Here is a 13,138-nt window from a genome sequence, read left to right as displayed (position 1 = left end):
GTGTTTGACTACAAAGCGCTTGTTTCATTAACAGCATATAAAATCATATGAACTACCTTTAAACCAAATTGAAAACGTAAGATGGAAAAAGTTTCTCGAGTCATTGGCGTACGGCCTGTTCCGTAGAAAACCATGAGTAGGAAGGACGAGCGGCTCCTGGTGATGCAAATAAGACATTAAATCAATCGGTGCTGGCAGCGTCGACGCGATGCGGTCGTCATTGATCACAGGATGTCGACACACCCTCGACTAATTTAGCTGGTTTAGATGGTTTGTCAGCAACAGAGATTTGATGGTCAAACGTCTGAGGGTGAGAATCAATAATTGTCAAGTGATTCATTCACTGACGAATCTCCGACGATAATCTCGGCTGTGTGAGTCATTTTACATCAATTAATATAAAAAACTACTGTTTGGATCAAGCGAGGAAATAAACATCACCTGGTGTGTGACGTCGGTTGCACGCGAGATGTTCCACCATATGTTGACTTTATCCTTGGGTGAGGGATTTGAAAGTGCTGAGTGTGATCTAATCCTCAGCCGGCGTCTTAGAGAGGTAGCTGGTGCTGCATTAACCCACCGCCATTTGCTGCCCTCGCACCGCACATTTGCGACCCGCCGCCTGTCAAACGGAAGAACTGATGACGAGTTAAAAGCCTCAATTTAAAGTGTTCATCTGCTCTCCGATATACATCAATTAGGTAAGACACTTACTCCACTGAACTGATGACCTTCAGGAGCCTACATTCATGTTTCCAATATCTAAAGGTATCTCCAAACCAAGTCACGATGGCCGACACGGATCGCCCGGAAGAACGAACGGTGCCGGATGAAGAGAGCATGGATTCCGAGGAAGCCATCGAGCTCCTGAGTAAACTGGCTGAAGCTCGACGTGCACTTCCGTGGGATCAGTGGACCATGAGGGAGAAGGCCAGTTACTACATGGACCGGCTTTTCCTCACGTTCTTGGCCGTTTTTCTCCTGGTGTTCTTCGGTGAAGTGGTTTATAAAGTGTGGTACATCAGCAACGTCAACAAGGTTGGAGAATTTGTGAAGAGTTCAATGCTCTACCTGTTCAGCTGGCTCTTCACTCAGGATCGGGACAAGCAGCTCGCAGAACTGTAGAAGAAGGTTCTTCTGGAATTACTCAAGTATAGTTTATGGGAAATTATTGTCAATATTAATACTTTTTAAAAAGATGATTTATGTTAATGGAACTCACTCTTTGTTAAATAAATGTGTTTTGCAATGAAATTTCTTTTTTGTGAGATTTATTTTTGTTTTGTTTTTCAAGATAATTTCTTTGAAGTACCTTGTTCTTGTGGTCTGTCTTTTAATACATTTTCGTTATATTTGTTTTTTGTGTATTTGTCGTCTAATGGATAGAAAATGATAATTGAGGTGGAGTACCCAGAGATATTTATTGTCTAAAAAGGTACAGAGCTTTATTTATGACTTCAAACTGGTGGTGGGAAATTAAATTTCCTCAGGGACCACATTTTATACTGTGACCATTGTGAGGGGCCACCATCCAAAAATAAAGGAGCCTAAATATAATGGGAAAGCAAAAAATAATATATAATATGATTTTTTTTTATATAGCATTTCTTTTAACCCTTTTGCCAGCTCTGGGTCAAGGTCAACAACCTCCTTGGCTTCCATAAATACATATGCAGTCGTGCAGGTTCACCTTGACCCACAAGGGATACTTCAAACATATTTATTTTCGGGTAAACTTAAGACTGCTAAAAAAGAATACTGATATAAAAATATTATACATTAAGTATTTGGTATTAATTAAAAATTAAAAATTACTTAAACATAGGACAAAGGTCTGAAAACAAATACCACATTTAGAGTCGAAAAAGTAATGAATAATAACAATAAATGAACAAAATAAAAGTGTTCGTTTTTACATGATCTTTGACCTCATAAGGGCCAAATTATTACAGTCAACAGGCCACATGTGGCCCAGATCGGCTCTAAATTGTGAGTTGCATATGTGGATGGATGTGAGTAACGAGTAATTTTTCTTTAACTAAAAACAAACATTTGCTGTTTTCATTTACGTTTGTTTATTTTAAGCTTTAAAGAAATTATTTTCTAATACGCGGATGTTAATGTCCATCAACCAATTCATCCAATGATTTTGCAGCCTTCTACATTTACGTCATTTCCGTCCCGCCCCTCTCTCTCTTCCGGATTTCCTAGCGTGACCAACGTTTCGTGTCTTTTTAGACTTAAAGTAAGTTGAAATTATAACAATTTCCAGTTTCTTTCATCCTGATTAGGAAACTGGTTGGAACAAGATACGTTTGGTGTTCAATAAACCGTTTCTGGATACGAGCTAAAAGCTGTAATATGCGTCAGTAATGGAGGGCTGCGAGAAAGCCCAGGCTCCTCCGCCATGCTTGTTGTTTTAGCTTCTGTTCATGAACATTCGTGTAATGATGCAAGGTTCTTGCACATGATATTTATTTTTAAATTGTATAAAACGAAGCTGAAACGATCGTTTTAAGCTTCTCCCTTGGTGTTGTCATTTTGCCGTCACCCGGCAGTTGTGGCTTTTTCGACTTTTTCTTTTTAAAACTACAGAATAAGGAAATACATTCTGACCATATCCACGCAATTCTCTAGCGTGATTTTAAAATTGTAATATACTTTTGTGACAATGAGAAATGTCGTCTGTGCCTCTTGAAATAACGTGGACATATGTCCCTCTAGTGGTCGTTTGAGGTAACTGCCACAAATGGTTGATAAACGAAGATGAAAAAAAAAAGAGCATGATCTATGAACTATGCATGTTGTCAACACTGGAGGCTTGTTTTTTTTATTTTTTTATTTCCTGTAAGGATGGCGATTTAACTTTCCTGTTTTTGCAGAATGCGTTACGTGGCCGCTTACCTCCTGGCTGTGCTCGGTGGAAACACCAGCCCATCTGCAAAGGACATCAAGGCCATTTTGGGCAGCGTCGGGATTGAGGCAGATGATGAGCGCCTGAACAAGGTTTGCCCGAAACCCAGTCTCCTCTTAAAGTTCCTGTAAGGCTAATGCTCAAGTCTCTCCGCAGGTCATCAGTGAGCTGGATCAAAAAGACCTAAATGAAGTCATCAACGCAGGTATTTTAAACGATTAAAACATTCCCCTAAACAGGTTTTAGGGTTAACTTGCCTGTCTTGTTTTTTTTGTAAATGTATACTCACTTTCAGAGCTTTGTGTTTCTAACTCTGTAAACATGTTTTGGATGCTTTTAGATTGTATTAATATGTCTCCTTTTCTTCAGGTGTCTCCAAGTTAGCCTCCGTGCCAGCAGGTGGAGCTGTAGGCTCCTCTGCTCCAGCTGGAGGTGCTGCTAGTTCTGGGCCTGCACCTGTTGCCGGTAAATCTGTTTGATTCTTCATCAGTTAATACTCATGTCGCTCTACGATTTTCAGATTTCTGATCAATGCACTTCTGTTTTCAGCGGAAGAGAAAAAGGAAGAGAAGAAAGTGGAATCAGAAGAGTCGGATGAGGACATGGGCTTTGGACTCTTTGATTAAACTGCCTTCTTTGTGCTTAAAAAAAGCAATAAAAATGTAAAAGTTTACACCTGACCTGTTGCCCCGTGCTATTTATTTGTTTGCCAAATTATTGAAAAACACGCCCTCAACTTTGTTCCGCGAATACAGAGGTGAGCCGGGAATTGTTATTTAATCTCAAGTGGTGATGTGTTCACTGAGCTTTTGTTGGTTCATGGAAGAGAAGCCACATCCAGGATTAAGGTGCGTCATCAACCTGTGACTGAATAAAAACAAGTAATGGAAACCTACTTCCTTCTTGACTTTGCCCTGAAGGACATAAGCAGTTGAATCTTTTGCAAACTGTCTCAAGTGATTTATAGAGGCTGTTAATATCCATGTTGCTATGTAATAAAATTAGGTGCTATTTAAAATGGGTTATTTGAAGGTGAAACTTCATACTGAAATGGCGGCTGACTTGATTAGTGGTTCACAAACTAGAGAGAATTAAAAGTGACATTCAGTTAACTTTTAATGTTCCATATATCAGTGAATCAAGTCATTTATGTCCAAGTAATTTTTTATGAAACGTATCTTTGAGGTTTTGCACTAACGTTAACATTTTAACTCCTTATACGGTGGTTTATAAAGGTATCAATACCTGCTATTCTATATTATGTAGAAGTATCTTTTTAACTTGAAAATGATCCTCTTGAATAAACATGACATTAGTTCTGTTTTCTTGTCTAACCTGTTTCTCTCACAGACATGAGCGAATTCAAGCAGTCGCACATGTCAGTCCATGTCAGACGACTTCATCATGCTTTGATTGCTTCATTGAGCATTTTTTAATGAAGTATCATGAGATAATCCACTACTATCGACTTACTAGATAGCCAAGTAAATTTACAGATTTAGTTTTTTTGGCAGAAAGATACAATTGACAATTCAGTTTTTTTTCTTCAGGCGTTTGAGTGTGATTACTTATGTTGTGTCACTTATGTATTATAATGAAAAGCGTGAGAAAGATTTATTTACATTTATTAATTCAATTAAAAAAACATGTATTTGGTTCAAACATGAACGCCAGCATTCACAGTCACATTTATCTCAGATACAAAAAAGAAACGATTTATTGCACAGTCAAAGTATAGTAGTGGACTTTTTTCAAAGACTTTTTACTTCTGCATTCACACAACTCGTCACCTCGCCACACTCTGAGAACTCTCAAAGTTGCCTGACGGGTTTTTCAGCAAACATCCTGTTGCATAACTGGAAATATTTTCTAACTAAAAAAGGTTGAAATGTCAGTTCTTCAATCGTCAGTGTCTGACCACGGGTGATCCGTACACGCCTGCGAAAAGATCAAGGAGTGTCTCAGAAATAGCTTCAAAGAAAAAAAGCACATGTTCTTTTTTTTTCATACCTGTGTGTATTCAAACTGGTCCTGCAGGTATCTATTCCCGAGCCCGGTGATGTGACCGACGTTCTGCCTGGAGAGGGAAGCGATCCTGGCCGTGAAGTCCAGAGTGAAGGCCAGTTTGACCAGCTCCGGTGCGGTCGGCAGCACGGTGGGGGGGACGGGGTTCCGCGGCGACTCGCTCTCGATGTAAGCGTCGGCTAGTTTCTTGAAGGAGGAGTACGGCATCCTCTCGAAGAAGTTGTCCAGGGCCTGGTTGTCTTTGAACTGCAGAGAACAGAAAGGAGGATGATGGAGTCATCTTCTTGTCACGGCAGGTGTCTGACGTATGCGACTATGACTATATAACTATACGCTCGTGGAGCAACACTCACCTTGTCATTCATGGCATCTCCTTCTTTCTTGGTCACGACGATGAGCTGCTTGATCAACTCCTCTGTCAGTGAAAGGAAGGTCATCTTGATATTGAATCACAAACTCTTATCAGTCCTGAACAAAATGTGACTGGTTTGCCTTTACCCTCGTAAATTCAGATAAAAACAACCAAAAATGTATATTAAGTGTGTTATTTATTTGACAAAACTTTTTCGTTTGTATATTTTTTACATTGTTGTCAGATGGTTAAGGAATAAAGATCAAATCATACGTTATCATTTATCCAGATTTGTTTACATAGTGGAGATGGAACACATTTCTAAGAGAAAGCAACACGTACAATAAGACAAAAATTGCCCAAAATCACAGTGAAACTACACATAAGTTCCATGAAAAGACAACAAAATCAGAAGAAAGAGCTGAAATAAACCCCGGACTTCGACCCAGTCTCAACAAGAATTGACCTCAGGAGGCCCCCCGACCAGTTGAGTTTAAGACCCCTAGTCTTTAATTATTTTGGAAGGTAAATTTAACATGCAAATTCATTTAAAAAATGTATTATCAGAATGTTGGTCTCGATTACACACTTGTAATGCCTTCATAGATAGATACTTTATTGTTCTCCCAAAAGAGAAATTGTGCCAAGATTGTATCTTTCTATTTCATAATCTATTTAGACGCCCTTTGCAGGTTTAATTTTAGGGCTTTATTTTCCCCATAAAATTAAATAAATGCTCAGAAAACACAGATTTTCATCAATAAAAATGTCATAATACAGCTCAAGTTGTTTAATTGTCTCTTAAGCTGTAAAATAAATATTCATAAAGTCATAAAAATAATTTGCAGTAAGTGACCCACCTTTTGTTAAAGGCAGATCGTCCTCGGACACATCGATAAGCTCCACAGAATCCCTCAAGGTTATCGATGATAGATTATCTGAAAATAAAGCGCAATATTCCGACATTAAATTGAAAATATATGATGGAATGTGTCGTTAAACTATATTCAAAGTGAAGCTGGTTGAATCTAAGAAACATGGACTCACTGCCTGCTAAAGGTGGACCTTCATCTTTCAATTTCACCTCATGGATGATCTTCTCCAGCTCCTCTGACACCTTCTCGTAGTAGGCATATGTGGATTCTACGCTCACAGCCTCAGGAAGACTATGGGTTGGATCATCACCAGAACAGGTGACACTCGCGTCCTCCTTGGACTGCTTGAACGATTGCCGTCTTTTGGAGAAACGTCTCCTGAGGGAATTTCTTCGCCTGGACTTTCTCTTCTGCACCGCGGTTTTCGGGGGCAGGCAGGAGGTCATGGGGTCAGATTCGTCCATGGAGCACTCAGGCGAACTCTCCTGCTCCTCCTCAATGTCCCCTATCTTCCGGGAGAACAATCCAACAAAGCTTTTCCAGACTGATGTCTTCTTTTTGTGTTTTTTACTTTTGTGCTCCGGAGGAAAAGGGTCAGACGCAGCGAACACCCCGATATTTTCGTCGCCTATGCCCTTGCCCAAATGTAGAGAGGGGTCGCTTGAGTGTCTCCTCGGTCTTCTTGGCATCACCCACTTTTCTTTTTTCTTAGCCAGCTGCTTTCTGATGGTACCGTCATTTAGGCTGAGACTTCTCTTGACGTAGACCTCCAGCAGCCGAACCGTCTCCTTTTGAGGGACGTAGATCAGCGGACCGTGTGACGGCCGACGCTTCTCGTCTTCTGCTTCCATGGTTGTGGAGACTGAAGGAAGGAAAACCATCTCACACATGCAGCCAGAAGCAACATCATGCAAATAGCATGTGATGTGGGCTACAAGATTCTGATTGGCGGGAGAATGACTTAGTTTAGATATGTGTTGGTGCTACTTTATTTTCAATTTAATCTCCTCCCTTGAGAGGAGCTCAGTCACTAACATCAGACTCAGGAATGTTCCAGAGGTTATAGGTCAAGCATGTCATTAAAATGCTTTTTAATTTAAGCAGAACAAATAATGATCAGAGTTTCCTTTTAAACAAGAATTATTTGTTAAATTCTACAGATTCAGCCCTGCTTTTTCCTTATAAGACACATTTCCACAGCCAACAACACATAAATATGAGATGAGTTTAGAGATTATAGCTGCAAAAAAGGCTTCCTTAAGATCAAACATATAACAATTAAATATGTTGCAATCAAGTTAATGATTGACACAAACCTTGTCAAAGATGTGGAGCAAGCCACTCGTCTATAGCAATAAAAACGATTTATTATGAATTTTAACAAAAGATAAAGACTAATTGATAATAAAAATGTAACATCAGCAAGAAAGTGATCTTTTTAAACCGATTTAAACTACTGATTTGCGTGTTTACAATGGGAAAGACAGTTTAGATCAACAACAATCTTACCATAATTCAATATATTAAACGTTTATGACACAATAATAACAACCACTTTGTACCTGCACTTATATTAATGGTAATAATCTATAATTAACAAGTAATTATTCTCTTAATAAATTTAGAAAAATGATCTTTGCAATCGTTCATCAATGTAACTATACAATTATTATACATTATACATTACTACAAACTCAAACGGAGTTATGTCATCCCCGGTTGACCCATAAACCGAGGGTTTAAAAATACAGGCGTAAATGCAGAAGTACATTCGAACAGGAAGTTAAGATTTTCATCAGCCTGAGCGGATGTTGAAAACATTTAAAGTTAAGTTAAATGTGGACAAGAAGGAAATACATTACTCACCTGGTCTGTTGTCTGTCAGTCGATACTTCACTAAAGTGCGCGTAAAAACGCGAGGAATCCAAAGTGCACTTGTGTCAGCAGTCCTTCCATGTTCCGACACGTCGTGGACGCCGACCTGAGCATTAAGGGCGGGGTCAATGTTTACCTGAGCCGGTGACGTCACGTTGTTTTTTGGTTTCGCTCCGGGCGCTACTCTCACTTCCGGTCATCCAAGATAAGTTCCAGTTGTTAAGTGGAACCCCGAGAGTCTCTCTCTGCCATAATCCATTCCAACATCAAACAGAAGCTGCAAAACAGACTTTAGTTGATGGTCTGAGATGAACAGAATCTCCCGAGTGAAATCACGTGACATCGTGTAAGGTGCTGACGTCATCGTATCTCTGCACAACGGGAAAACACACAATTTCCCTTTCCTTTTTCTTTAAACTTAATTTATTCCTTTAGAGTGTTACATAGTGGTAACTTTTGTTTATAGTTTCTATATATTACTACATTTTGTGTGTGATTTTTAAGAAAAGATGAGTACGTTCTAAGTAATTAATTGTTTTTTGACAGATATGTAGTGACCCAGTTTATATATTGTTTCTTTTTTCTTTTTCTTTTATTACAAACAAAACCAATAAACTTAGTATGAGTATTAACTTGGTTGTTGAAGTGTAAATGTTTTTGCGGCTATGATTATTTAGTTTTACTTTCATTTGAATCCTGTTTTTTAAAGTCAGCCTTAGATTTCCAGGAAGAAGACAGGCCCACATAAATCCTCTGCCTAAGCTTATTTGGATATGTATATGGTTGTAAGTACTATAAGTATTATTAACTATTTTGTGAGTCATCTGAAAAAAACAAATAATCCAGAGGTTAACAGCATCTTTAGAGCAGATTTCATCTTTACAGGAATTTGCAACATTTTTGTTCAACCAATCACTTTCAATATGAATGTCCTTTAAATACTTATAAGACAATGTTTTTAATTCTGATTAGAAATTCTGAATTCTGACATTACATCGTACATTACATTTAAAACAATATTATTATGATGTTTAGGTTTGTATATATTTTGGCTAAATATATATATATATTTAATCTGTCATTTAAATGTAACTAGATATTTTAAAGGCGAATGTATTGATTTCAAAATAAAATAACTCAAAAGACTCAATAGATTGTATTTGAGTATTCAAAATAAGAAAACAAATGTAACCTTTCACTAAACACGCTATTGAATTTAATTAATAAAAAACAACACACACACACACAATTTGAATAAAAAAAGAAATTCGGAGACTCAATATAAATATGTACGGATGTACATCCACAGTATTTTCCATTCATCGTCAAAATGAAAATGAAACATTGCTTAGTCTGACTCACACTGATCTCTGTAAATGTATGTAAACAGTGATGGGCTTTAAAATCATCTCAATTATAGACGTATAGACACTCAGGTTGGCTGAAAATCCATAAACAAAAGAAACGTGAAAATATGAAGTTTATTGAATTTAAACATGAAAGGGCATCATCCACTAATTCCTTAATGCACTTTCTCGTTTAAACTCATTAAACATGAACAACTTGTAATTCCATACTTACATACCAATAAAGCCCACTAGATGGTGCTATTCGTCCTTGTGAAAGGGAAGACGAGACTATAGAATTCATCTTTTTTTCCTCTAGAGTAAAGGATGAACTTACTAAACTTATCTACTAGTCCTGCTGACTTAGCAGGGACATGTTTTTCCTTTTCTCTAATCAAATGTTGTTACACTGTAAAGTGTGTTGAGATAACTTTGTAATGAGTTCATGCTTTAAATAAATTTAAATTGTATATGTACTGTAATCTTGAAGAAGAATTGTACGATAAGTTAATCAACCATAAATGCCAGTGTTGTCACAGTAAACCAGGAAAATAACGTGTTTTTGGATTTTACAATTCATCTCATCATTCATGAATACATCTCTAATGAATGCAATATTCTTCAACAGCTGATCATTAGTATCTTTACAGTCTTTAAGAGAATGTACATTTCTATTTTACAAGAACACATGACTTCATGTAGCCTGGTCAGGACTTGTTGTTGTTGTTGCCTTAGTACCTCATCCTTGTATTTTACAGCGATGACTGCCACCATATATAGGATTACTAGACTGGAATAACCAGATGCCTTCAGGGCAGCGATACGATTACTAGGGTGGAATATCTAATCATTTCTACCTGACATGTCATTTGAAGTCCTGTCACCCTTAATATACCAGCATATGGGCTTTTCTTTCTGGTCTACCGGGATCCTGGGTGTGTTTCTGTTATCATTTGTCACTAATGAATCATGGCCTGAAGCACTTTACAAAATGTCCTCACTTTTAATTAAAGTAAACACGTTTAATGATTCATGCAAATTTCACAGTTCTCAGTTACTTACGTGAATTCTGATCCGGGGTTCGTAGCGTTCACTAAAGTATTACCAGAAACATGGAAGTAAACACCACCAGATAGAAGTTGAAAAGTCAAAATTAAGCTATATTAAATAGTGTTCTTAAAGGGTTTTTATGTGACCAATTGATAGAAAAAATAGGTAGTAAAACAATAATTATAAATATATATATACTGTATAAAATTGAGTTCCTTCAATAATGAGAATGGTATTTTAGTGTATATTTTTGTTTTCAGTATTTACTTTTGATGCATTACATTATAAAATCAAAAATTCCCAAATACTCCAAAACCCATGACAAGTTTACATTTTATTCTATTTTTGAATGCGTTCACACAAAAATGTATCATAATAATTAAATTGGTTAATAAACCTTTTTAAAATGTCTTTTTTTTTTCAATTATCTACAACAATTGCCACTAAAGCTTAAACACAGAAATAATTGTTTTGTTTTTTTTAAATAAAAAGATGGTTAGATTTTAATATCATTGACATTACAATTAATAAGGTAATTTATCTTTTATTCACACACACACACATGCAAACACACGCACACACACACACACACACACACACACACACACACACACACACACACACACACACACACACACACATATGCACACGCACACACATACAGACACACACAAACACAGAGAAACACACACTACACACTATAACCCCCTCAGGTGCTGCTGAACGTTGCAATATATTATGCAGCCACTAGTTTGCTGATGGAGAATTTGCTTGGTCAACACAGGTGGTTAACGGCGAAGGTGACTCTGTCAGAGATGAAGGACACACGTATGAGGGATGGACGCCTGCTGCTTGGACGCATGAGGGTCTTCCTGCCCCCGCCCTCGGACTCAGAGTTCGGTGCATTACTTGTGGTTCAACGACTCTGGGGTCAAATTATAACTGACAGAAATATAAAAATAATTATGCTGATTGTCGATCATTTTCATTTCCTAAATACACTTTTGTGTCGGACCACAAAACTGTGACGGGGACTCAGTGAGGAACTGCTCCTAAAGCTCCCATGTTTCACTCCGGTGTTGACATTAATGGTCTCAGAGGTGAATGAATTGATTATTTGACCCCCAGTGTGGTCGGCTGTGTCTCATCACCTGAGGCTAAATGTGCTTTGATGTTTGATGGTGCTGTACCTACAGTAGATGGACCTCACAAGTCAGGCAGCAATGAGATTAATCGACTATTTTGATTAAGCAGACTCAAACATTTGGTTTTGTTTACGGCATTTTTATAACCATTACATTTCGGTCACTTTTTTCTCTAAACCTTTTTAATAGAAAAATGTCCTTGTTTTTCCAGATTTCAGATTTCTGCAACATTTCTGTCATAAAAGAACAACATGTAGATCTTTGAGCAGATGAAAATTCACGAAATAAGTTGTAAATCAATAGTATATAATAATAAATGCGCCTGATGATAAGGGTCAAGGGTTGAGTCAATACTTGGATGACTTGGGTGAGCCTGTCAAACTGAGCCTGAGAAACCTGGTTGTTGTATTTGACAAAGACATGTCTCTGGTACAACACTGCAGAAAACTGACCAGAAACTGTTTCCTTCAACTGAGAAAAATCTCTAAACTTAGGAAAATTAAGTCACAACATGATCTGGAGGTAATAATCCATTTAGACTATTGTAACAGTTTATTTTCATGTCTTAACAAGAAGGAGCTGTCTGCAGTTGATTCAGAACTCTGCAGCAAGAATTCCGACCCGCTCTAGTAGAAGAACTCACATTTCTCTGATCCTTAAAACTCTTCACTGGCTGCCAGTTTCTTTCAGGATCAACTTTAAAATTCTGGTTCTTACTTTCAGATCTATTCATGGTCAGGCTCCTACTTACATCAGTGATCTGATTCAGCCTTACACCCCAGCTCGGGCTCTCAGGTCTGTGTATCTGAATCTACTGATGGTTCCTGAAAACGCTTCAGGACCAGAGGAGAGAAATCCTTCCAGACTAAGCTTTGGAACGATCTTCCTCTCTCTCTGTGTTTGATGGATCTAGTGACTCCTTCAAGAAACATCTGAAGAAACTTTTATTCGTGCAGACTTTTCCTTGATTTTCTGAGACTCCTGTGTTTGTCTCGGTGTTATCTTGATCTTTTAAGCATACATTGTATTGATTATTGTTTTGATTTTTTTAAGCGCTTTGTGACCCTGCTTTACAAATAGTACTTACTACTTACCAAAAGGATCAAATACAATTCTGAGTCATAAAATAAGCAAACAGAATACAGACAAAATGTGATACTCAAATTGTCAACAACATGGTGAAAAAAGGTCCTTTCCTGTTCGTCCATGTCTTATACTCAATAAATCCAAACAAACAGCCAGTAATCCAGAACAGAGTGAGGGCCGTGCACATGCACTACTAGAAGAGGGAACAAGAAGAGAAAAGTCAATAATGCAGATCAAACTCACCGAAAATGACTTAATGTGACAAAAGTAAGGCTAGTCCAGAGGATCAACACAGGAGGGGGGAAGCGAGGGATTGTCAACAACATACCAGAACTTTGGTTTGGTAGTATATTTATCAGAATTAGAAACTTTTGTCAGCAGTGTTTTAGAAATGTTTATTTTGGGGAACGTTTTTAGATTTTTCGGAGTTGAGAAAAACTCTATTCATACATTATGTTCACAGGTTTAAC

At 37.7% G+C, this 13,138-nt stretch overlaps 2 protein-coding genes across 3 annotated transcripts; one reads left to right on the top strand and one right to left on the bottom strand.

Annotated features, from left to right (window-relative positions):
• Positions 1-2,135: 2,135 nt before the first annotated feature.
• rplp2a (ribosomal protein, large P2a) lies at positions 2,136-3,594 on the top strand. Its single transcript, XM_087801877.1, has 5 exons — positions 2,136-2,245; positions 2,883-3,006; positions 3,071-3,119; positions 3,284-3,379; positions 3,464-3,594. Exons 2-5 carry the CDS (start codon positions 2,884-2,886, stop codon positions 3,538-3,540), a joined length of 345 nt encoding a protein of 114 aa, XP_087658003.1. The 5' UTR covers positions 2,136-2,245; position 2,883; the 3' UTR covers positions 3,541-3,594.
• A 928-nt stretch (positions 3,595-4,522) lies between these two features.
• On the bottom strand, positions 4,523-8,343 carry LOC148071257 (uncharacterized). Of its 2 annotated transcripts, none has more exons than XM_087801876.1 (6): positions 8,033-8,343; positions 6,339-7,028; positions 6,152-6,229; positions 5,293-5,354; positions 4,925-5,185; positions 4,523-4,852 (listed from the first exon to the last, which is right to left on the bottom strand). In XM_087801876.1, the coding sequence occupies exons 2-6, from the start codon at positions 7,015-7,017 to the stop codon at positions 4,814-4,816; spliced, it is 1,119 nt and encodes a 372-aa protein (XP_087658002.1). In that variant the 5' UTR covers positions 7,018-7,028; positions 8,033-8,343; the 3' UTR covers positions 4,523-4,813. The 2 variants fall into 2 exon arrangements, with proteins under 2 accessions (XP_087658002.1, XP_087658001.1); XM_087801875.1 differs by having other exon boundaries at positions 6,339-7,107; positions 8,033-8,116.
• Positions 8,344-13,138: the final 4,795 nt, after the last annotated feature.

This window comes from Callionymus lyra, chromosome 10 (assembly GCF_982586985.1).
Source record: "Callionymus lyra chromosome 10, fCalLyr1.hap1.1, whole genome shotgun sequence".
NCBI lineage: Eukaryota > Metazoa > Chordata > Actinopteri > Syngnathiformes > Callionymidae > Callionymus > Callionymus lyra.
The sequence above is the reverse complement of the archived record's forward strand: the minus strand, read 5'-3'. Positions and strand labels throughout refer to the sequence as shown.